At 40.9% G+C, this 26927-nt stretch overlaps 1 protein-coding gene across 3 annotated transcripts in view; it reads right to left on the reverse strand.

Moving 5' to 3' along the window:
• The window catches only part of CLUAP1 (clusterin associated protein 1), a 71812-nt gene that overhangs the window by 16430 nt on the left and 28455 nt on the right, over nucleotides 1-26927 (reverse strand). For all 3 annotated transcript variants that reach the window (XM_052773164.1, XM_052773162.1, XM_052773163.1), the window contains exon 9: nucleotides 7619-7691. In XM_052773164.1, the coding sequence (XP_052629124.1) occupies nucleotides 7619-7691 (73 nt within the window). The remainder of the gene's footprint in view (nucleotides 1-7618; nucleotides 7692-26927) is intronic.

Here is a 26927-nt window from a genome sequence, read left to right on the forward strand (position 1 = left end):
CCCCCACTAACTCAGATGTTGTAACCCTCGCCTGCCAGTGATGAACTAGCAGTTTTCTGCTGTTCAGCCCACGTGCGGATGCCACAGAGTACCTCTGGCAAGCCCCAGAAAAGCATGCCTTGTGCCCCAGCTCTACCTCTTGTCTTTCAAAGCACGCTCAGCAAGCCAAGCCAGTAGCAACTGCACGCCTAGCTTTCCTTTACACCTTTAAAAATCCTGGATTACCTTTCAATACAAATGAAGAGAAGATTCATCAGGTGAATTATCAGCATATAAGCATAGTGCATCACTTTTCCTACCAAGTTGTGACTTTGAAACAAATCTTGTTACAGATCTACAATGAGAGTTTGGATATTCTTTGAATAGTCTAGCTGGAATTCTGATGCACATACGTCAACACAAAGCATCACTATAGTGAACACGGGCTGGAGAATCAGAAAAGTGGCAGCTGCAAATGCAAATTCAGCAACAGTAAAATTTCTGCCCCCAAGCCTCCTGCCCACCACTTGGAAAGACATCGAGCACCTTTTTCACTTACAAAAAAATAAATGTATTGCTCTAACCTAGCTCAATGGCTGCTATCACCAAGCTTGGCTCTGTCCAGTATACAATCCCAGTTATCATCAGCTAAGCAGAATCGTGCTGAGCCAAAATCCCAAGGACACAGAAGCAGAGCACAATGCTGAAATTTTATTTAAATACACAAGATAAAGACAAGCTGAGTACAGGCTTCTTAGCAGGATTAAATGGCAGACTAGTCCAATGCTGTGTGTGACCTGTCCTAGCTAGAGCACTACAGGGTTCCACCATCCTACATCTCTCATTGTACATGCCCAGTGTGTCCAGTTTTCCACAAAATATTCTTGGTATTCATAAAAAGATGACAATTTAGAAAGTTTAATTTAACAACATATAGAAAGAAACTACTTGCTGCCCTAGGAGAAGTCACAACCACATCTGTGTGATACTGAGTAACAGAAATTACAATGCATCAATTCCAGGGAGACAAGGCACGTTCTTTATGGAGAAAATGCAGATTTTTCTTAGTATCAGCATAATGCAACAAAGATAATAAAGCATACTACTACAAATTCCCACGTACTAGTACATGGAGTACAGAACACATTCTAATGGACCTGGCTTATGAGATTTGCATGGGTTTACGTGAAGATTATTTGACTTTTCACAACAAACTGCTATTCAGCAATCCACGTGCCCAAATTTAGGCCAATGCTGGCAGCTTACTGGAGCTGAAGGCTGGTATTTTAACAAGCTCCTGTATTTTTACTATGAAAAGGTAATGAACAGAACAACTCTATAAACTGTGTTTGGCCCATTTCCCTGCTGCTGTGATTTACTCTACTGCATGGAGAATACTGGCAAAATACCAGACTACCTGAGAGAGAATATACTGGAATTTTAAACTCTGCTTGCCTTACATTTCAATTTCATAAAGGTGGGTTTCAGTCAGCTAAATTAGTTCCATTTAAAGCAGTCCAGCCACAAAAAGTACATCCTGGTTACAACTGAAAAACACTGCTCTCGGAAGATCCATTATTTGTTCCAAAGCACAGCTACTGTTTCCAGAAAAAGCCAGAGCAGATACCTGGACCAATAATACTATATTTAAATGATTTAATTTTTGGTAGTTTGCAATGCTTGAAGGAAAACCAGCATGATTTAATAACTTACCAGTGATTTCATTACAGATTTGTTAGTTTGCATAAATATTCAAGTAAATGTATCCAACTGTAAAATAAGAAGGTACTGTGGTGAAGATAATGAGCACAAAGGACATCGTTTATTGATATGCTTTAGAATTAGATGTAAGTGTTGTTTAGCATGTTCAATTTCATAATAAAAATCACTGCTTTGAAAACACAGGCACTGGCTCCACAGCAATTACTGGATTCAGTAGGATGTTGATTTTGGTGAAAAAACATAATGAGAAAAATCAAGTGGGCAACTGACAGCCACTTGATCCAAAATAAAATCCATTTAATAAATAGCATGACATTTTAGAACAGGAAAAAAAAGGGGGGGGGGGATTGGGATTTTAATGTGACCAAAGGGAGAGTGAAGTTCAGGGCCCACTTGAAAGCCTCGGTTCTACCAAATCCATACTCTTGTCTCACCAAACTCAAGAGCATCAGGCTGCGTATCAGCCTGAACACTGACGTATTAGCAGGTCTGCAATTTGAACAGAAAGAAGTGCTTTGATATATAAATATCACTAGGGAACATCCTCTGTCCTTAGCACAAAACTGAGATCTTTTGTCTGACCTCTAAGAAAAATTCATCCTGGTACTGAGAGCTACCGATCAAGGTGCGGACACTTGTGGCTCCTACTAACTTCAGCAGAAAGCTTGGATGTTCAGACCTGCATATACTAAAACTGGGCAATAACATACCAACAAACACCAACCAGCAGGTTGCAGAGGTAGGTTTAAGTGCACTTGCTTACCTCGCTTCGTCATTTTAAAATGGTCTATTGCTACAGTATCCAAACTCACATTTTTAACAGTAAGGATGATTAACCGCTACCCAGGGAAAGCAATAGGTCTCTGTCACTTGAAATAATTAAAAATAACTCTCGATGACAAGCTCCATTTAAACTGGGACTTGTAGTCTTGGCACAGGAATAAGTAGCTAAGTTATTTTTTGGCCCATTTTATAGAGAGGTCATATTCGGTGACCATAACTATTTCTAATGATCTTTGAAGCCAAGAATCCATCAAAGCACTATTAAATTAGAACATGAATTTGCAATTATTTAACAAGCAAAACACAAGACTATTGTGGACAAGTTCCAAATGTTTGTTACAGGAAGATGGATGGTTTGAGCATCCTGCTGGTGACAGTGCTGAGCATTAGCAACATCATCCAGGCATCTCGCCCTTCTGGGATTTACCCAGCGACTCACTGCTACACTTCAAATGCTGCAATTGTTGCAATGGGGCTTTTTGTTTATCTGCTGTCAGATTTTAAAGCATCAATTCTGGAGTAGAAAGGGTACAATACATTCAGCGTAGCACCAAACCACAACAGCGTCATGCAATTTGCTATCCAAAGCACAACATCTATTTGCTCTGTTTAATTGAGCAAGACGATAGAGCTAAGCACATTTTGCTTGGCTCGGCAAGTAGAACTGGCCAAGGAAACACTTTGGTTGTGTATCGAGCAGAACTGAAGCTCTCCAGGAGCATCAGTTAATCCTGTTGCTATTGCTGAACAGTACTGAAGTAGTGCAAATTTCAAAATGCTGTGTAACAGGGATGTTTATTCATTGTACAGACCAAGCAAGAGTATGCAGGGAGGGCTGGCTGCAGCAGCCCACCAGAAAGTGGTACAGTCAAGGAAAAATGCAGTTTTACAGCAAATACTTTTGCAAACTGAAATCAAATCCTGGGCATAGCGTTACCCAAAAGAAATACAGGAAATATTTTGAAAAATTAAAAGGGTTTATTTTTATATTTCCAAAACAAAGTATTTTACTTTTTTAAAACTACAGTATATATAGTATGCTTTGAACGTGACAAAAAAAATCTTAAAAAGAAAGAATGTGAGGAAATGCATGTGAAAAAGAGAAAGATAGCTCTGTAAATGTAATAAGATGAGTAGTCTGAAAAACTGTTTCAGTCTAGAAACATTTCCACTTGTTACTTTTTGCTCAGCAAACATGTTTTTTCAACCTTGAATGAACCTCAAAAAACCATCTTGAATTTCTGCTGCGGTCAGTGACCTTCCTAGCCCTCTCCATTATCAGAGCAACTCTTCACACAGCTATACTTGACAATAGTTCTATCAACAGCCTTCACAGTCCTCACCCGAGCAGTGCGTAATAAAATGTTTTAAGAGTCACTGTTCCATTAACCACGAGGAAACCAAGCCCTGAGTTTCAGTCAATTGGCATTTGTTACTTTGCACCAACCTTGGATGTGCCACAAGGGCAGCATGTTGTGTGAAAAACACCACATTGTATATTGGTTTCTCTAAAGGCATGTGAAATAAAGATTTCAACAATAACAGCAGTTTACTTACCACCCATCACAAAAAAACATTTCTGTACTGTTACAAATACTGAATTGCATGTATTTTCATCATGTAAATAATACTCAAAGCCTGATCTGTATCTAGAGTTCAACATCTTTAATAATTTAAGAATGGGTTTTCATATAACTTAGTGTTAGCTTTTCTTTTTTTTTTAGTGCAGTGGTTTTATGGGGATGCTCTGTCAGAAATAAAAGATGATTTGCAATGTATGCGAGCAAAAGCAAAAAAGAACCAGGCTGTTTCTGAATTACAGTAAATATTTTTGCAAATTTTATGCGAGTATCATGACATATCCACAAGCTTTCTATATTCTTAACACAGACCGGCACAATTCAACCTACATTCCACAGCTGCTCTTTACAATAAACGTGATTTAGGTTTCTCTGGTGTTAGTTCAGCCTGGAGCTGTCCAGAACTCCTGCAACTTCTGCTGCAGAGAAATGAACTGTTAATTTGCAACCCTTCTTACCAAATTAACAGGAGATAAGGTCAAAGGATCCAGACAATAAGAGAACTGCATCAATTACAAAGGTACGCAAAGGTAAGAGTCCTTACAGGGGCAGAATGGATGCTGACTTTTATCACTTAATGGCAACAAATTTATCACCAGATTCCAGCCTATGCTGTTAGAAGAGCCTCATTAAGTGTTTTGCAGCTCTCAGGGGCAAAGCGTAATGCGAGTTAGAAAACCTTTCCTTTTCCTTGCAGGAGATACTGGCCCTGTGCTAGTCCTCTGTGTAGGAAAGCAATGAATCTGTTCAAATGAAGCTCACTCCTCCACCCCAGGCCTTGAAGGTTCAGCCAGAGAGTCTTAGGATACTGGGACACATCAGGCCAGCCTGCCTATCCTCCACTGAGCGGAGCTGCAAGGGGAAGAAGCTAATCCCTTCATCTCCAGAACCCATTGCAGGGGCAAGACCAAGTCAGAGCAGGTCTTACTTTAACAGTCCTGCAAGCAGGCACAACGTATTTGTTGGTGTGAAGGTCCAGGCAGCAAAGTCCTGAGTTTTTTGACAAACTGAAGATGGAAGACAACTTAGGATAAAAGCACTTCACTTTATGTGAGGGGCATTACTTAAAAATGCAAGTGGAATAAGCGAGTATTTTTTCCTCCCAAAAACCTACGTTAGATGTTTCTGATGGTGAAGAAAATCCCTTCTTTAATCTTCCTTGTGTCTGTCTCATTAACAGGGCACATCCTATCTTAGAAGGAGGATGTAGCATGCAGAGTCTCCAAACATAGGCGAAAGAAGGTTTAAGTGCTCCTGCCTGTAGCACTTTACATCATTTCCCCACAATACACACAATGCTCACAGTACTCATTGATAAAATCACTAACCGTCAGACCAAGGTTGTAGGGCTCTTGGGAATCCTCTACAGCAGAAACTCCATCCCTTATCGTGCTTCCTATTTCTAGTGTGAATTTCACAATTAACCTTTTGGGGGGGGGGGGGGGGGCGGTGTTGGGCAGGCAAAGCTGTTCAGTGATGCTGCACGATTCTCCTGCTGTTTGTTTCCTCTTGTGCAAAATATGTATTTTTCTTGTGACTAGGATCCTGGGATATAACATAACCGTTCTGTAAACATATCCCTAATAGGGCACTATGCCATTTAAGACACCGACCTCTGCATTCTCTTACCAAAGCAAATCTCTTGGTTTTGAATTGTATAAAGGGCATCATAATGATGAGGGGAGGGGAGGAGAGCGGGGTCTGATCTAATGGGAAAGCGCAGCCTGGTACCTGATCATTACATGTTAGCAAACCATGGTCTCAGAAAGCTTTACAACATTCAATAAATTAACCTTACAGCATCCAGTAATGAAGCCGTGCTCCATGCTCGTGACTGGGGAAACAGCCTCCAAGAGCCAAATTTATTGTCTCAATTACACCTCTGCAACTCTGCAGACTTCCACACTGTGTGCAGATAAAGGCAGGCTGTCGCTGACAAAGATGACTTGATTTTCCAAGGTTATGGGACAGTCAATAAATGAGCCAGCACTGAAAACTAGGATCCTGGTGCTCTTATCACTAGAATATATACCAATTATGACAATTAAGTACTTGAATAAAGATGTATTATGGTAATATTTTTAGGTCATTAAAAGTCATAGTCGTGTGTTCTCAGGTGGCAGTTAAATCACTCACTAAAAGGCAAGGTTCATATTATTTCAGAGATGCAAAATGACAGAGTAATTTTCCAAGTGAAAATCCACAGACAAGGAGAAAGCAGGTCAGCAAATTTTCACATTATACTTCATGCTGCTAATTACCGATGATAGACGTTCTTCTCCTCTTGAACTTATTTACCTTGGAAACTGTCAGACAGCACAACCTGGACTTTTTCACTCAAGTAAATCCTTGAAACAATTCAACATTCTTGTAATTTATATTACAAATCCTATGTTTCAGCTAAAACTTCTTCACTTTTTACTGCATTGACATAAGAAGATGAGATCAAAGATGGGCAGAAATGAGTGAATTTCCTTTCACGAGCTTGCTCTGAAAATCTCTGCCAGCAAACAAAGCGTGAAGTGCAACTTTTATGTCTTTACTCAATTTCAGCTTTCATGAACTCTCCCCCTGATCCGGAGAATTAACTTTCCTTCTGTTTTCTCCCACTACCATATAAAAATGTACATATGGCAATATTAAATACACAGGGGTAATTAATGAGGAAGTTCTTGCTGATGCTTGGCTCAAAAGGAGCAAAATCTGGTTTGTTAGCTTTCTACAAAATCTCAAGAGGTTGTTATTCCCTTCTGATCCTCAGCTAGAATTCTAATTAAGAGTAAGTTTAGAAAAAAAAAGAAAAAACCCCCAAATTTTAATTGCATTCATATTTTGCAGGTACACTAAAATCAAGCAAATGCAAGCAGGCAAATGTGGATCCTACTTTGAAGATTAGTGATATTAAAGAAGATTTCAAGCTGAGAGTTTTTCATCTATGAAAGTTATGATCTGATAGACACATCACAAAGAATTAGTCTGAACACAAAACAAAACTCCACGCCATGCAATGTGGCAGGCTAACTGCTGAGGACAGAAGTTACACTCCCGTTTTGCAAGGCACACCAGCACATGTGTAACACAAGGCAGTCAAGCAGTCTCACAAACCAATGAGACCACTCACCCACACGCAAGCATTTTGCTGAGTAGAATCATCTAACCAAGTTTGTTCGCAAACCAACCTTTCATCAGCAATCCCGTCATGCTGGGACAAGTGCTGTGTCCACAGCGAGCCCATACAGGCTTTGATAATAGTAAAATGAAGCCTAAAATCTGCTCACTGCAATTGCACAGCATGTTTAGTGGATGACTGTTTTCATCCCTCAGCACTGCAGGTAAAATTTACAAGGCAGAGAAGCATTCACAGAGGTTAGGTTCCCTATTTCACTGTTGTCCTTTTAAAGTTATTATCATTCCACTTTTTCTAATATAGCCTCTTGACTGTCATCTACCCCATGTCCCCTCCGCTTCATGCTTGTAAGTGGATACTTACACATGAAGTAGCCAATACTTAACAATTTCTCTGCTAATACAAGTGGTGAAGAAATCCCACTTACTTCCACTCTTAAGCAGGTGCTGTTCCTCTTCCTTCAGCCTGTTCTGCGTAAGATGTAGCATGTTTGCTGCTTCCTGTAAGAGGTGAAAACAACTGAATTAGAAAAGCTGCCACATTGCCCAGTCAAGTAGCTAATTGTATGGTGCCACAACAACAGTTAAGGGCACTCACAGGTAGAATGAGAAGAGCAAATTTCAGCATTGAAAATATTTTATGAAAAAAGGTCTTAATTGAAACATGGGAGGTCCTACTTTGCCCATGAAGGTCAGGATGTAAACCATATACCCAGCTAAAACAGTGAAATGAAAATCAACCATACAGTCCCAGTGGCTGAAACCTCACTTATCACATTGAAAATGAGTTCATTTGTCTTCATCCCACAGAAAATTACTGCTGTTACAGAATGGAAGTGGCTTTCTTTGGAAAGCAGTCTTTGGTAGTTGTTTTCAACCAATACTCCATTAAACACCAGAAGTGGTTTGTGAAATGATTGCAGCTTTGTAATACACGAAGCAAACTAGAATAAATTCACACATTTCCACACATGCAAACAAAATGGGAGCAAAAAGCCCTATCAATAAGCTGGAGAAGTACAGCCATACACTATACTATAGTATTCCGGTACAAAGGAGAACCATGACAGCAAGACTGCACAAGCCTGGTTTGTTGATTTTCTTTTTTGAATATAGCAGGTTGTTGGACAAAAACATGCTGAGAAACACTATAGTAATGACAGTATGATAAAGTTACAACAAATGCAGTTCAGAGCAAATGGAAAAAGGTAGGTAGAACAGTGGTTGCTGTGCTGAGGAAGAGAAGCAATTCACAAGTCCCAATGCATTCAAATGAAGGCCAATGATAACAGAAAATGTTACCAAAAGGCCCACAAGGACTTATAAAACCTGTCTTGCACTGTCAACCGAGTAAGGAATGTGACAGCCCAGAAGGGAAGAAGCAAGCTGATGCTAGTGGGGCAGTGGCAGTTAAGACAGACATTCTCATTCCAGCATAATGGATTAGTAAGAGAACATGGCTGGCTCTGTAGACAGTAACTGATGAGAGTAATTTTAATCTTCTAGGATGCATGCACTTGCAGAACATCACAGACCAGGTAGACTAAAGGGACTATTTGATTGCTGAACACCACACAGCAATTGTAGGTGGTGTTTCGCTGAGTTCACGAAGTTCTCCATCCTGTTAGGACTAAAATCTAGCAAAGATACCAAGGGACTGAATTTTAGGAACTAAGGTTCACTATTCCAATAGCAGCATCAGACAGAAAAATAGATTTTTAATGACATCTAGTTTAAATTTGGGTAATGTTAATGGTGAATAGCAAACTAAATGTGATAGAGTAGGTAAGATACAAATGCATACAATCAGATTCAGATAGAACCTACAATACTAAACAGGTGGCAAATAACTGATGGAAGGATTTAGTCACAAATTTTGCTAATTTTAGGTCTCTTCGATTCCAGTCAAGCAAGACAAGTAGATAGGAAAGCTAATTAACTGTGGATTGAATTTTCTGAGTCTTTGATTTTTTCTATGCAAAATATGCTTATAATTAAAAACACCAGTTGCTTTGACATGGTCAAATCTGCACATTTACAGTGCATTTGCGGAAAGGAAATATGGACTCGGTTGGAATATCCATGGGACAGAGGGAAGAACATAACAAGAGCATCTGAAAATGGTTGAATGGTGGGCAACGTTTTTACACTTTCAGGTGGAAATGTGTATCCATACGTATGGCAATAGTGCGCTAGCCGAGAAAGGAAAATCTCGTCCTACCAACCTCTAAGCAGCAGCAAACCACCAACTCCCACCCAGCACACAAGGAAGTTGTTGGAAACAGAGGCCTGGGGACTGGCTGGCGTGATGCATCATAACTTGGCATAAACAACTAAGTCCTGGGAGTTGAAATTCATGCTGAAAAAGCATGCAGAGAAGATGCTTACACGTGGTAAGGGGAAGTGATATAAGTCACCTGTACCTGGTGAGAAACCCAGCCCCAGTGCCTCTCTCAAGGCCACAGAGGAAATAAATTCTGATCCAAAAATCTGCTTTGGACAACCATGCAAATTGTCTGCTGTACAAACTCTCCAGTACTAACAGAGACAATGGCTCCACGGATGCTAGGAAGACTGCTAATGATTGCTTGGGACTGTAGAAATAACACTGCAAAAATGAAGCAGGCATGACAGCTTGAAGGGCTATAAAGCAGAAAGGTCATGATGCAAAATCATACTGAATGAGACACTCCAGCAGCAACCTGCAACAATATAAACTACTGAAATCTCTGAAGTGATGGATGTTTATTCTGCAGGGAGAAGCTAATTCCATCTGCAAGAACAAGGAAGGAAAAGACACAAGAATATTTTTATAACTTGTTTGATGTAGATTCAGAACGTTTTAAATACCCTATTTAGGAAACTGCTCTTTATTAATTCCTTCTATAAGGCATAAATAACAGTGAGGACAGAAGAGCGTGATTGAAGATTAAAGGAAAGGGAAGATGCAAGGATGCTGAGGACAGTGCGGTTATGGTAAGTGGGCCAGTAAAGGTTACCTGCCTCCTCTTGATCCATGCTGTTGACCACGATACAAGTGACTTCCATATAGCAGCAACACATCTGCACACTGCCTGCAAACCTGCACAGCTCAGTTCCACTGACAAGAAGGGTAACCAATGCAACAATTAACATTTTCCATCCTCTTCAGTGTTAGCAAAGCCTTTTTGAAGACTGATGAAAGTCAAAATGAATGTGGACATGAGGCAAAATTTTCAGAGGTTTCTAGCTACCAATGTTTCCTTCGGTTTCTGCAGTGTATGCCCATTCCAAGACCTCCCTCTGCAACAGTGGGTCCCAACATTTTCTGACTGAGCCTCACAGTTGCTATCTTCTTTCCCTACCTCTTCCTCCCTATCTGGTTTCTCCCAGATGGTCAGTGATTTAAAAAAGTCTTGCCCCTGCCCCAGCAAACATTTACAGTATGGCCTCCCCATTGCTATGTCTTATGGGACAAATGGAGTAAGTGAGGATCAATTGGCCACCTGAATCTCAACCCCACTGGCTGTTGCAGCCTACGCAGTGTGTATGGCAAAGAAAATGTACAGGGAGGAAAAAAGAAAGGACATTTCCCAAATGTCATGGGGACAAATTCATAAACCCAGAAAACATTTTTAAAATGTTCACAGTCCAGTGAAATAAAGGGTATGGATATAATCATTGCCTAATACTGTAATTCAGGGCACACTTTAAGACAGCTGAAGCTGGCAATTCAAATTCAGTCAAATAAGCAGTCACCCTGCCCTGCACCCAGGGCCACTTGCTCCTTGCCTTTTATCACTCTCCTGCTCTGGTGCAAGCATTTGTGCAGCGACACAAAAGAAACCTGGTGAAAACTAATCCATCAAAACAAAATTAAGCCAGGCTAATTCTCCACTGCAGTTCAGCATGTGGCTACACAAATTCTTGACTGGCATAATGGAGGACGGGGTGTTGCAGTTGTGGGAAAAACAGCAGGGGTAAGAACATGGGGTACTGTTTGTTTCAGCTTCAGTGCTCATTTATGGACTTAAAATACATGAGAAATGAAGTCTAAGAAAATGGTTTAACCATACAGATGAGCCACTTCCCCTTTCCTCTAGTCTCTTACCTGTGCTGCTGTCAGCAGCTCAGCTGACCTCATAGCAAGCCAGCCCAGAACTTAACTGGCAGCAAAAATGTTGATTTTCTACTGGTTTAGGTTTCTGAATAGCTCGATGCATGGTCAGTCAAATGCCGCTGTCAGCCCAAGGGAGCTGCTGAAACTTCCAACAGCAGCCCATTGCTCCATCAGTTTAGCTGTGCTGCTGGACTATCCTGCAAAAGCTTATCAAAAACTGCAGCAACAAAAACTGTTTCAAAAGGGCAGCCTCAAACCAGTTGGAACCAGGACAGCATCAGATAAGTGCTGTTTATAGTCCTTAACAAGAGGAGGCGGAAGCGATGGCAGATCATATATTTAGAAGGTAAACAAAATTTATCACATAATTTTTTGAAGTTACATACTCCAAAGAATCTGCAGAGAAATCTTAGATCTGTTAAATTAGTCAAAGAATCACAATAGCTTCATTGGTTTAAGATTTGGGGTTTAAAAACAATGACAACTTTTAAACAGCTGAGTCAGTGGCAGTTTCAGTTTCTCTTTCCCCCTGCTACTTTAATGACTGCAATCATCAGGCTGCATTTTTTGGCCTGACCAGCTTCCACCTTCACTGTGGACACCGCTCCCCACACTTTACATCATCTTAACAGATGTGATTACATTATCTTTCACAGCTCTGTAAAAACAAAACCATGCTAATCAGAGATGTTTTTCTGTTTGAGGCTGGCCACTTCTGTGTGACCCAGGGCTTCTGAAATGTGACAAGGGAGAAAGCTAAGGGTGTGATGACCATAACGCCGTGGATGCTCTTTCAAACATAATGTCGTACGACAGACTTTAATAGACTAGCACTCTGCACAGGATGACAGTCACGTTTTCTGCATGGAGTGGCAGAGTGACAGCTCCACGAAACAAGAGATGTGGCCTTGACCTTGCAAAGCACCCGCAGGGAACAGTCTGGGTGCCTCAGGACGCTGTACGAGCAGGAGCCAACATTTAAGTGACCTGTTCAGTCTCTCCAGTAAACAAACATGACTGAAATGCTGCAGGCAAACACTGCATGTATCTTACTCTACAAGCAAACTTCACCCAAATTAAGTGGCAGCATACACTGTGGAATCACAGTGTCAAATCAATGCAATTAAAGTGCCAATTAACACAAAAACAGAGCCAGCCTGCCCTGTCAGAGGGGGCCTTCCAGGCCTTTCTGGACACCAGAGATTATTGAGGCTGAAAATCCTGCTTTAGAGGCAGACAGATCTCTGCTGAGATGGAACTTTTCTTCCTCTGTCTCATATATTATGCAGCCTTTTCTAGGTGTAAATCCGCCCTTTAACGAGTAATCAAATCAATCACTTTGCAATCTCAGAGCAGACAGCCTAGTGAAATGGAGAACAAGGCAGGCCTTTGTTGCTAACGCTTAGACCCCCAGAACAACCCCGGCTCCAAGCGACCTTCAGAAGTCCCCAGCCCAACCTCTTGCTCAAAGCAGGATCAGCAACAGGATCAGACCACAGTGCTCAGGGCTTGAGCTAGTTGGGTCTTAAAAACCTCCAAGGAGAGAGACTGATCCACCTGTCTGGGCAACCTGTTCCGATACCTGGCTATCCAAACAGTGAAAAAGTTTCCTTATATCAAGCCAGAACTACTTTTCATTCCTAGTAATTTGTCCGTGTCTTTTAGCATAAGGGTTCAGTTCACCTTAGTCACCAGTTGTGTCACCAGCTTTCCGTATCAGGTACCTTATCTTGTGACACATAAACAAATGGTCTACATACAGTCAATAGCAACAGGAAATACAGAATCCTTCTGTTGACATACTAGGACTAACAAGGGCTTTTAAAACAAGTTTCACCTATGTTTACAATCAACTGTGCTTTTTTCATGCCCATTTTCTGTCCAATTCAGCAAGAATGTTACCTGTCTTCTACAGCACACTGAATGCACTAAAGACAAATGTATATTTTTTTGTAGAATGGAGTTGAATGAGCACAATACACAATATTCTGTATCTCAATCTACTTTAATTGGCAAAGCAGATGGCTTTCCATCTCCTATCTGACTATGAAAGTCTTCGGAAAACAGCAATAAAACAAAATGCATGGCTGTTTGGCAGAATGTTTTAATATAAACTAACCTATTGCTCTACAGACAAATAAAATGTCAATTGTGAGTTCCTACAGCAGGGTGAATGGGAGCTGGCTTTGAAAAATCTTTTTACAGAAAGCTAGACAAAAGCAGAGCATGAGAAATGCTTTTTCATTTACTATTTTTTATAATTTCTTTAAGAGAAGGATTACTGAACAGCATGCAATTACAACTACATGCAAACTACACACAACTACATGCAGGGGCTGGGGTGGGGGAGATTGGTTGGGTCTTTTTTCATTTTTAAACAGATGCCAATATGCCACCATGGAGAATGTCCTCCAGCAGCAAACCCACAGACAACTAGCTGAGCCACTGACTCAGTGTTTGCCTTAGGGCAAGTGATCCAGGATTTGAATAAACCACATGATTTCTTGACTGCCAGTCCTTTATGATATACCTAATGCTGCTGAGTATTGGTTTAAACAATAAAATCAAGTTGCTGAAATCATGAGATTGAAGACAACTCTGCCCCTGCAGATTCCAAAGCAGCAAGTCTAAAAGGCTCAAAACCAGAAGGAACAAAAATGATGCAGTATTTGATCATTTAAAACATCCCAGTTTTGGGTAGTTTTTGTTTTGTTTTGGTTTGGGTTTTGGGGTTTTTTTTTAAGTTAGCCTCAAAGTTTTGTTGGGAAAGTTGTGGAGAAAACAGTGGTGGGATTTTGAACACAAGGAATTTGTGCCCTGCAGCCAGCTGGCAGACAACGCGGATAGCACTAAGTAGAAAGAAAAGGGAAAGAAGTGGGGAAATTAGGAAGGAGATAGGTATAAAAGAACAGGACAACACCTGCAGCTTGCTGACTTTTTTCGTTCAGATGCTAGCATTCCAATTTTTGCTTAGGCTATTCCTTCTGTTCTCAGACATCCTCCCAAACCCAGAAATCTCTCTAGACATCTCTATGTATAACCTTTTCATCTTAGTAAGGGAAAACAATGTTTCTTTCTGGTTTTTTTCTGGTGATTTGCTAGAGAATAGCGGTAATCCTACTGCTCTGTGGTACACTTAAAGTGAACCAATTTGATGATGGATTGAACCGCCTCATCTTCACCTTGCCTATTAATCTCAGCAGCTGTTTCTTGCTTTGTTATAGAACAAAGCAGCTGAGATTAGCTCTTGCTACACGTACACAGTGGCATTTGTTTTTCATAATAGAGTGTTGCCACTCATTCAGAAGGGTTGAGATATAAGGACGAGGAGAAATTGTGTGGTGCCTGAATAGAGAATGTGACAGTACTCTTAATAAGAGGAAGCCTGGTAGGTACAACAGAAACGTAAGTGAACACAACATTGATGTTGCACAGCTGAAGTTCATGATAGCATGAGGTAACAACCTACCCAGAGCTGTTTTTCAAGAGTAAAAGATGATGCTTCCTATATGCTGAACTACTATTAAATACCTCACCCTAAATTCATGTCTAGTTTTATGATTTGAATTGGAACATGGCTATAGTTCTGCTTGACTAAAAGTGACTGCAATGCTATGGGTTTCATTCCTTTTTATTCCGTTGAGGATTGAAGACTATGGGAGAGAGATAAGATCCATCTGAAAAAGTGGGGCAGAAGAATCTTTACTAACAGGCTTGCTAACCTATGAGAAGGGCTTCAAACCAGGTCTGCCAGGGAACGATGATGATGAATGATATCCTGACAAGAAATGGTAGCACTGTGAACAGTGAAGGGGAGGCTCTGGTACATTCCTTGTGAAGGCAGCACAAGCAGGATCCCATCTCAAGCACCTGAACACAAGAACATCATAGGAAACAAAATGGGAGGAATTAGAAGGTGCATAGATGCATGGCCTTGATCCCATCAGGATTACAGAAATATGGTGAGACCGCTTCTAGTTTCGAGAGTTGCACTAGATGGATATAGGCACTCTAGAAAGGACAGGCTGGAGGTGAGGAGGAGCAGTTGCTGCCTCTGCAAAGGAGCAGCCTGAATGCTCTGAACATTGCCTTCTGATAGGTGATGAGCCCTTTGAGACTTTATGGTTAAGGATCAGAGGACAACCTGCTGACCTATAAAACAATACAGATCATGCTGCATAAATGAATATACATTTTAACCTTGAATTTTTAAATGCTTATTGTTAGCAGATCACCTCACTTCAGTAAAAAAACAAAACCAAAAGTCACAGCTGGCAATATTACCAGAGGGGTCCTTTGGTTTCCCATCTCTTGTCTATAGACATTTGACTAGGACTTTCATTTTCCTACAAAAGTTACAAAACTGAAAATTAAAAAAAATTCTTTCCATAACACACGATGTTGCACTCAGTAAATAGTGCAGAACCACAGAGAACCTGGCTTACAGCTGCTTAGAGCCAGCAATAAAGCAGGACCCTGGCCTTCTGGCACAGAGATAGATTTTGCATCTAGAGGTTATTCTTCTTTGACTGATGATGCCACCTCAGTAACTATGAAGTGCTACCACTGTGATAGAGCTTTCTGATGAATACAGAAGCAGCAAACTCCACCAAACCCCCAGCATTAGATCAAGTACAGTGTTTTGGAAAATGTGGTCTCAAACAAACAAGCCATTGTGCCAAATACAGAGTTCTGCACCAGAAAAGCAAACATGAAATTGTTCTAGCAGATTCTCTGGATCCCTCATCAAGGTTCATACTAATAATTACTTAGTTTTTACAGACATTTATGCATCTTTACTGTTCTGGCCTGAGGAGCGTCTGAAAGCCATCACCACTGGACATTTAAAGTTTTTTAGAGGTCATCCTTCCAGTGGATGAGCACACATTGAATGAATTGAAAATCATAAGCCCCTATTATAAGACCATCTGTCTCCTCCTTATTCTCATTATTCCCATCTTCTCCCTTGCTTTCGTGTGCTGAAACAGTCATCGCCTCTCATGATTAATAGTCATTTTACAGTAATCATTTCTATTGAAACACATATAAAGCATACTTGAGAGTATTTTATACACTTAACTGATACTCACCAGAAATTCACCGACTGTTATCATAATACTGGCACCACCAGTGTTGGTGGAAGGGGATGGGGATTCATTTCTGCTGTAGTGTCACTATTTTAAATTAATAACTAGATTCATTGTCCTTCTACAGAGAAAGGTTTTTTTATCTTGCAACTCTTCTGTCCCAGCTAGCCATTACCTGTCACTGATGTATCTATTTTCAAAAGAATCGAATTCTTTTGAAAAATAGCAAGTCTTATGCTACTTTACAACATGACTCTGTCTTTCCAGGTTATTCTTTTCCTGTGTTAAACCCTGCTAACCTTGCATTTTGCTACTTCTTGTGGAAGAATTGTTCACTAAGAGTACTGTAATAGATACAGTAAAAGTACTTCAATAAATGGGGCAGAAGAGTATTAGTCATTCAAGCTGATAGAATAGCACTTATCCAAGTGAAACACCAAATTTGACTTAGTAGGCTCAGTAGGAGACCAAACAGCATTCATGTTGGTCAGTTCACAGTACACAGGTGCCACAGAATGTAGCATCCTCCCCCAATAAATTCTGACACACCAACTCCAGGGACCATATTTATCAAAATAAACAATTAGATCTGTTAGGTCACTACTGAGGAGCACTTTCATCACCAAAATCACAAAAATACCTCAAAAGTTTCTTGAAAGGTTTCTCTTTTCAAGGAAGTACACTTTAATTAACAGAACATTCATGCTATCATGAAAATTAGGAAAAAAGCTAAAATGTTCTCCAATGTAGATGAAATGTATCATAAAGGAAAGCTATCATAGTAAAAAAATCTAGCATAGGCTCTTATGGTGACTTTGTTTTGGGGAAAAGTCTTTAGGAAGGTAAACAGCTATCAGGGATCTGTGGGAAAGAGGAGCAAGGAACAGGGTGCCCAGCTGAGCCTTTGCATGGGGTCATGTGAGTAGCAGAAGGCAGAGACAGGAGAAGATGCAATTTATGGCCTAGGATACCTACACTGATGCTATTCTAACATAGCAGCTCTTAATGATACCAGGCTCAGGCTACACGAAGCCAGACATTGAAGTGTATTCAAAAAACACACTTAAAGTAACAGGATGCAACACAATCCACAGCAAGTATTTTAAAATTAGATTGGTTTAATGTTTCTCACATAAACTTCTTCCTAAAGCTTCCATCATTACTTAGCAAGTTCTGACTTCAGTATATCCAGCTCAAACACTGCAATAACCGCTTTTTGCAGAACTGATAAATTGGAGCTGGAAGTGAACAGCACACTTCATAATCTGAAGTTGAGAGGTAGCATCCTGAGACTTAAGGCAGATCAATTAGCGTTCCTCTTGAATAAGCAGACTGCACATGAAGGTCTCACCTAGACATTAATAGCGTCCCTTTGGGAACTCAAAAGGAAGGGACTAAACAGAAAGAGCAAATTAGCTCAGGGGGACGAATTCCAGCTTGGTAATTGGTCTTGTGCTATGGAATGTGTTTCCTGACTTGCCTATAGACCAGGGTGCCATATTCATGCTTTGTATGAACTCTCTTTGCTTTCCTCTACAGCTCTCCCCTCTTACAGTCATAAAGTAGACAAGTAATTCTCCAAGTAGCATGGTGCTTGAGCAACTTTTCATGCAATATAAAAGCTTTCTCCACAGGTTACGCCACTTTTTTCTGTGCCTACACATTACACATTTCCCATTAGAACAGTCAAACAGTGAACAGCTAGCCCATAGAGGCTGTGCAGTCTCTGTCCTTGGAGGCTTTCAAGACTGGACTGGATAAACTCTTGAGCAATGTGGTCTGAAGCCATAGCTGACCTTGCTTTGAACAGAATTAATCTGTGATTCAGTCACCAAGAAAGCAGGTTTAGAAGTTATTTAACTATTTTGACTTGTTTTCTATTAAAAAAAAAAACAACAAACCAAACCAAACCTTTTCACCTCAAACACTCCTCTCCACTGCTGTACTGTACCAGTCCAGCTCTGTGCAACCTTATCCCCTTCATTATAAGCTCTGCCAGTTCTGGAGTCAACTCTGGCTCTCATGAGCTTGAGGCTTCAAATCTTCCTTTACTCCATGACCTTCCCTCCCCTCTCTTTCTCAAGCTCCCATAATTAGGATCCCTTCTCGCATGCACACATGCACCCTATTTTGATTACTTCCTGGGCCAGCCAGTTCTCCCACACACCTACGTATGCATTTTGCACAGTATGGATCACTTCTTTTCAGACTGATGTAACTTTTCCCTTGTCTATCTCCATTTGTGCAACAATAATGGGAAAGAGGCACCATAAACATGGAGAAGCCTTCATAAAAAACAGATGACGTATACCAAATGCTTCTGCTGAACTGCTTTTCCAACACTGCTCCTAGAGCACACTTTGCTGTGGCACCGATGAGAGCCGTCTCATTATTCACATAAATTGGGCCATTTTGAGAGCAAGGAGTTTTGCGCTGTCATGATTCACCAAAACAAGTACCAGCATAAATGCCTTTTTCAGTTGCTTAAAGCAGCATAGGGATCCTGCCTACAGGTACATCTAGCATGTTTACGCTAAGTTAAAGTTTTCCTTTCAGATTCAGCAAGATCCAGATTCAATAAAGCTGGCTAGAGGCTTGAAGTCAAAGGCCCCAAGAGGATGTAAGAAATACTCCTGAACCATCCAGGAACCACAGGTCAGAGCCAAGGGACCAGAACATTAGAGGAAACACAGCACTGAGCACACCGCTGAGGATTTATGTGACCGTCTATGACGGGGCATAGCTCAAGAGGATTGTGAAGAGGCAGAAGACAAAAGGATTGGTAAGGCACTGGCAGAGATTACAACATGAGACTAGGCGAGATCACAGGCCTTTAAATCATCCAGCAGCACTGAGTGAGAGAAATCTAAACAGAATTAAGAAAAAAAGAAGGAAAAAAAAAAAAAAGACCCAGACTAACATTTTCTGCCCAGAATTTTCCAGTTAAAATGCTTTCATACAAGAAGCTTCAAGTCAGCAATAACACTCAGGAATTCACTACTGCCTAAAATAACGTGACAGAGGATGGACTTTTTTCTGTGAATCAAATGTATTCATCATTAGATATAATCCAAGTTTACCATAACGACAACTCCTCTCCATTTTTCCTATTCACTTTTGTGGAAGATATGAATTATAATGACTCAATAACAGCTCATTGAGCATTCCCTTCGTGTGTTACATTTTTATTGTACCAAGCTTACAAGCGATATTGGTTGGATGTGTGATTTATTTGAATTAATGTACAATTCCGTAATGTAAACCTGAGGTCAGTTTGCAGTGTCTGAAGAAATTATCATCCAAATTAATATTGATTGGAAGTTAGTAGTCACAGCTGTGTCTTGTTCACCACCATAAAGCAGTCACTGTCACATCACTGCTTGAATCTAACATCAGAATTATCCTCTCCCTGTGTCACAGGTAGCACATACCCTTAAGTGTTCAAAGGGGGGTCAGGATTATTAGCTCTTTTCAAGGACAGCAGTTATTATATTAAAGAGTAGTTGTTCTTGGTGAACTTGATGGTTCCAGGAACTGATAACAGAATCTGCTGCCTTCCATCTTGAGATCAATTAGCTCCAATACAGCCCATGTTTCTTATAGTAAAGAATCTCTTCAACACGTTGCTGACGCACATTTCAGTTTATTTCTTATTTCCCACCAGTCAAGTCCCCAATTAAGAGGCGGCACCAGCAAGCCTCTCTTTAGTGGTCTAGTCTCCCTAGCACAGGAATTAGCGGCCTGTTTTTTTATGATTTCTCCAGCTTGAAAACATTTGCACTCCTAGTTCCTGCTCACCAGGACAGTGCTCTAGTTACTAGCTTAGAAGACCAGGATAAAACTATTTTTAAATATCTCATTGTGGTGGGTTAGAGAAGAAGAAAGTAAAGAATGTAAAGAAAGTAAAGATGACTAATGATGCAGACAAATCTCTCTTTTGAAAGGGAATGACAAGCACTGTTTCTAGGACTGTTCACGTGCATCAGGCTTTAAGACAAAACAAGTAGGTAAACATCTCTGGGCAACCAATGATCTACAACATCAGGTTTCACCTTACACAATCTTCTTCTCTAGTTTCAATAACTCTGTGTTCTTCTCCATAGTCACCCAGCTTAAGCAGTAGGGACACAGGATAGCGTCATTCCAGCCTACTCTACAGATTAAGAAACAGGAGCTGTTGGTTTAAAAATCCTTGTGGCTGAGCAGGAACTGAGATGGAGGACACACTATATGAAGTCCTTGTTTCTTGTTAGAAGATGGCCACCAGCAGGTATTTAAAGTGAACACAGCACTGCCAAAGTGAGTTAGACCATGCTTACTTAACAGGCCAGGCTCTGACCAAGTCAGGTTTCTCCTCAGTCCTCTCAAAGATGCAACAAAGCTTGAGTAGGAGACAGGCGTATAACTCTCCACCAAATTTTAAAAAAGGAGGGTCTCAGAACTTAGCAGCCTAAAATGGAGGTTTCCATCGATTTCAGGACTACATCGTGCTCAAGGTAAGCCCAAATGAGAATGTAAATGGATTTCCAGCAAAACAAATATGACTCAGTCCGTAGGCAGAAAGGTGTACTGTTTCCCCTAGGATTTCTTACTTTTCCTTAGCCCTGATGCTTGACCCTGCTGCAATGCTTCTGAAATGGTATGGCTCACAATTTGGCCCACTGGTTATCTCAAGATGAGAATCATCTTCAAAGAATCCCAACAGTATTCTGGAGCTCTCAGAGGAGAAGGCAATGACTGTGCAAGGTACAGTAACTCATGCTGCCAGCCCGTGCGCTAGGTGGGTGTTACCCAAGGGTTCTGCCAGGACACCTATCCGACAGGTCTACTGTTCATACATGCATAGTGTTTAATTTTCATATGTTTCACATAATTGAACTAGAAATTGTTTCTACACAGCTAGAAAACTGAGAATTATTTTACTATTTAACATTGAAAAACTCAAACCTCACTGTTTTGCACGAGATTACGCATGCTTGTGCAAACCAAAATGCTAGTCTCCTAGCTACTTTTCTCTGCTGCTAAGTACCAGTAGCAGAGCATAAACCTCCTAAATTTCACATACATTATTTTCACATTACCTACTTATGTAATTTGGTGCAAATCACTTGCAAAACATCAGTCCCAAAATAAGAGTTATTTTAACTTTTTCTTTCAACCAACTCCTTGGGTTTTAATCACCTATTAAAAGGTTTTTCATAATGATTTTATGTGTTGATCGCTGGGGGGGTGGGGGAGGAAATTATCTGCTTGATCAGTGTTGCTTCAAGTGATCTGATTGTCTCCTATTTTGAGGGAATTTAAAGCTAGATTTGTGTTACATAATTCACACATCTAAAGTACTTATGAATATTCAAAAGCATAATGCAGGCTGACAGGGAAGGCAGAAAGACCATAATATGAACAATCCACTTACTCTATCTTACCAAATAAAACTGGATAAAGAGAATACTTAAAACCTAAAAGGCAGTACATTCAGAATACACTAAATAGAGACTGTTTTCATGCAATGTTTCTTCTGGAGTGGAGTCACTGCAAAAGAAATTCAGTGAGACAACCTAAGAACTGAAAGTATTAGAAACCAGATAGTGTCTGATTTCTATTTGTGAAAATCATTCATGGATTTCCAAGCTACACTATCAATAAGAGCCACTACATCTCATACTTCAAAGAAGCAATTGCTGGCATGACAGAGAAACTCACCCTGACTTAGTACACTGCAAAACTTAGTAGATACTCTCCCTGTGTTCCTTCCCCAATTGCAGAGTATTTCATATATATAACAGAATTAGCACAGTTTTACAACAGCAGCAAGGAAGAACTAGACTGAGTAGCCTATGCAGGGGGTTTATATCCAAGCATAGCACTAAGCCCTGATGCACAAGGAACCTCTTTACCTCTTCTGCTAAGGAGTTAATGGGCTGCTGAAGGCAGAATATGAATGTTTCCATTGCTCAGAAAAACCTACAAGTGATGATTAGAGTTTTAATAAATTCTTGTTTGATCCCCAAGTCTGTGAAAAAGTAAGTTCTGGAGTCTGTCAGACATGAAGAACTTGAAGCTGTGAGTCAAATGACCCCAAATTTGGGATCCTAAGGCAAGTTTATTCACCCATCTGGCACATCAGATGACAAAATAATCCTGACAAACATGTGCATCTTTGAGCACTGAGTTGATTGATCCAATTGATATCAATTGAGCTGATCTCAGTTGTTTTCATTTCCCAGAAAGTTTTCCTATAGCTTTTAATGGGAGACAGTATCAATAAAGCACCAGGAGCAGGTAGGCACACAACTACTTCAGGGCATTTAGAGGTACCTTTGAGAACCTAGATCTAGTTGCCATGGTATTGGTAGGGGATTGCATATTTTTGCTTCAGTGGAATGAATGCACACAGCAACGCTTCCATCTTTTCTAACATGCTCTTCACATGCCCTCCCACCTTTTCTCTACCTCCATCTTCTCCTTTTGTGTCACCATCATTTCTCAGGCCAGCAATTTCCTCTGTCTTTTTCTCCTGTGCTCCATTGTCCCTACTCTCTCCCTGTGCATCCTCTTCCTCCTACTCTATTTTTTCCACATTTCTCCATTATGGGATTTGTGCGTCTCAGTGCACCAATGCTGTCATACTTGTATACCGGTCTAAATGCCAGAATAGAAGCAATCAACAATTAAGATGCTTGTGCCTACTTTTACATCTGATATTCAATATAATTCAGCAACACTGGACCAGGAGTGCTCTTCTGGTAGCTATAAAAATGTTACCAGTCATAATTCAAATGTACATTAGCTAGAAGATTAAAGACTGTAACCAACCGCTTTTCATATTAACCTTCTGTCTGGCTGTTTCAGTAAGCAGACATTGCAATGGGAATGTCTAGATTAAATATTTCAAATGGGATAGCTCAATGCAAAAAGACATGAAAAGCAGCAGAACCAAGGAGTATCTTGGAGTGCAGCAGAACTCAGATATCCCTATCATAGAATCATAGAATCATTTAGGTTGGAAAACACCTTCAAGATCATCGAGTCCAACCATCATCCATGCCCACTAAACCATGTTCTGGAGTACCTTGTCTACGCACTTTTTGAATACCTCCAGGCATGGTGACTCAACCACTTCCCTGGGCAGCCCATTCCAATGTCTGACAACCCTCTCAGTAAAGAAATTTTTCCTAATATCTAACCTAAACCTCCCTTGCCGCAACTTGAGGCCATTTTCTCTCTTTCTATCACCAGCTACCTGACAGAAGAGACCAGCACCCGCCTCACTACAACCCCCCTTTAGGCAGTTGTAGAGAGCGATAAGGTCTCCCCTCAGCCTCCTTTTCTCCAGACTAAACAGCCCCAGCTCCCTCAGCTGCTCCTTATAAGACTTATGCTTCAGGCCCCTCACCAACTCGGTTGCCCTTCTCTGAACACGTTCCAGCACCTCAATGTCTTTCTTGTAGTGAGGGGCCCAAAACTGAACACAGTACTCGAGGTGCAGCCTCACCAGTGCCGAGTACAGGGGAACAACCACCTCCCTGCTCCTGCTGGCCACACTATTTCTGGTACAGGCCAGGATGCCGTTGGCCCTCTTGGCCACCTGGGCACACTGCTGGCTCATATTCAGCCGGCTGTCGACCAGCACCCCCAGGTCTTTCTCTGCCAGGCAGCTTTCCACCACTCTTCCCCAAGCCTGTAGCGCTGCATGGGGTTGCTGTGACCGAAGTGCAGGACCGGGCACTTGGCCTTGTTGAACTTCATACGATTGGCCTCAGCCCATCGGTCCAGCCTGTCCAGATCCCTCTGTAGAGCCTCCCTACACTCAAGCAGATTGACCCTGCCTCCCAACTTGGTGTCGTCTGCAAACTTGCTGAGGGTGCACCCAACCCCCTCATCCAAATCATTGATAAAGATATTAAACAGAACGGGGCCCAACACCAAGCCCTGGGGAACACCACTTGTGACTGGCCGCCAACTGGATTTCACCCCATTCACCACAAGTCTCTGGGCTCGTCCATCCAGCCAGTTTTTCACCCAGCGAAGAGTACACTTGTCCAAGCCATGAGACACCAGCTTCTCAAGGAGTATGCCATGAGAGACAGTGTCAAATGTACCTATTCAGAATAAAGCATCAGCTTCAGGTATGGAGCTTTGATAAAAAAAATCCATCAGTTTAATGAAAAGGGATTTTATTTGGGGAGGGTGGGTTGCAAAGTGAGTCACAATACATACAGTCTGTTTATTTGGCTTTTCCTTGCTTAATCATGATGGACTGCTTACTGATAGTAATATCATAACAATGAAAAGAAAAATGGTTTAAGCAATCCCACACCAAAGATAATGACTGAGTGGCTTAGAACACCCTCTTCCATGTGTCCACCACTTCATGGTATTCCTCAGAGGAGATTTCACAGCACTAGCATAAAAGCAGTCTTAAAATACCTTAGGAAAAGTAGCTGAAGAAGAAAGTACTTCAGGGATGACCTCTGAGAAGCACAAGAAAGAATAAGCATATTCTGCCTAGAGAAAAGGCAAATGCTAAAGGATATTGGCAAGTTATTCTGGCATTACACAAAAATGCCTTTTTGAACTGTGTTGTCCTTTAAAAGAGAGGCATTCATTTATGGTCCATAGAAAATTTCAACCCCCATATCTGAAAACCCCTGAAATTTTGATTTTTAGAGCAGCCAAAGTTCTAATAGCTTTCATGTCTAAACATTAGAAACAATTTCATCTTAAAAACAGGATAAAAATTAATGAAGTGTGCTGAATCTTTTTACAAAGTAGAAAAATAAGAACAAATCTTTGAGGAGATGTGGCACATAAATCCTTGCTTCTGCAGAGAAATGCAAGAAGATGGATTAATTCCACGAGCAGCACAAGAGAGCAGAAACAGAATAAAAGAGGTGACTGAAAATGAAAAAAGGCTAAGGAAACTGCAAAGACAAAAGACCCTTATTTAAATTCCTCAGGTCCAATAATAAGTAGTGCATGACAGTTTGTCAGTAAGTGTGAGCAACTCACTCGAAGGAGGAGTCCTCATGTGAGGACTTCTGACATCTCCACAGATGAGGGTTGGTAACAGACAAATAATTTCATCTTTTTCATACATGTCACATGGGCTTCCACATCAAATGGGCAGGTGCTCTGCAGGTGGTAATTTCATCATCAATTAACTTTTCAGTTCTGGCAATTCATTTGGTTCAGACTCAACACCAAGCCTTTAAGTTCCTTTTAACACAGAGAGAGATTTCTCAGTCCAGTGCCTGGCAGGAGACTCCTGCCGATTGCTCTCCAACCACCGCTCCACATTATTATGGACACCGGGAGGCAAAGGGAACAGGAGGCCTAAGACAATAACAGGAGCTACAGAGTGCTGCTCTCCATGCAACTGTACACCTACCACATGAAAGAACAAACGAAAAAAATCCACACAAATGACCAGTGCTGCAGGCTGGAGAGGCTGGAGTGTTTCAACTGCTCAATGTCACTTAATTAAAATTGTGTGCTTGGGTACAATCTTTAAATCACTTTTCTAATTAGGAAATGCGCTCTGGCCCAGGTCATTAGCTGCACAACGTCAGCAGGGTACCAAAACAGCTTTGAGTCTAAGTGCACTAGAGATTAGTCTCATTATTCAGCAATGGACTCTCAATCAGAACAAAAATTCCTCCTAAAAACATGCACCTAGTCAAGGAAAGGGGTCCAGGAATCACTCCTCAGTACTGAACAGTACACGGAGTGCTGGATTAATCTAATTACATTGCTGTTGCTTTTTTCCGGCAAGCTATTTAACAAAATACACAGCGATGATAAAAGAATTGACTCTCACTTCTACTACAGAAGATAATTAAGATTTGTTTGGTGGAACAAAAGACAAATCAGGCTTGAAAAAAAATCAACATAATTTTCAGCGGTTTTTGACAGTTGGAGAGAGTGTGTATTAAAATGGATTAAATGTAATTATCCTTGTTACTTCTTCCTCTGTTGATTCTGAAAATGACACGAGATGATAAACTTTAGGACAACATGCAGCATCATTTTGGAGCAAACTACTTTTTTTTCCAAGCACGTAATAAATGACACACAGTTTTGCTTCATCAACAAGTAGCCAAAGGCAATGAAGCACCAGCTGAAAAGCAGATCAAGACTGACAGAAGAAGTGAGAGAAATACCCTGGTGTTCCAGGTTGGCAAGAGACTAATCTGAAATGGATTAAACAGTGCACCATCTTTTTAAAATAAAAAAATACAAAAGTCCCCACAGTGGTAAGGAAATAGGAGCGCACCAGCAAGTCTCTTGATTTAGTTGGGACCCAGATTCTTCATCCTCTTTCAGTCACCAAGTCCTGCAGCCTGATTTTGAGCACTGATATCTCATAATGACTTCAAATAATAGTTTGGACTCCAGCACTCCTGAAAATCTGCATGTAAGAGAGACACATGCATAGCCTCCTCTTCTACCAAAGCAACAGCTTCTACAACAAAGCAGTCATGGCTACTTGAGTCACTGTACTGCTGCCCACAAAGAGATGGTTACAGTCTCATCCTTTAAATATTCTAA

This window comes from Harpia harpyja, chromosome 21 (assembly GCF_026419915.1).
Source record: "Harpia harpyja isolate bHarHar1 chromosome 21, bHarHar1 primary haplotype, whole genome shotgun sequence".
NCBI lineage: Eukaryota > Metazoa > Chordata > Aves > Accipitriformes > Accipitridae > Harpia > Harpia harpyja.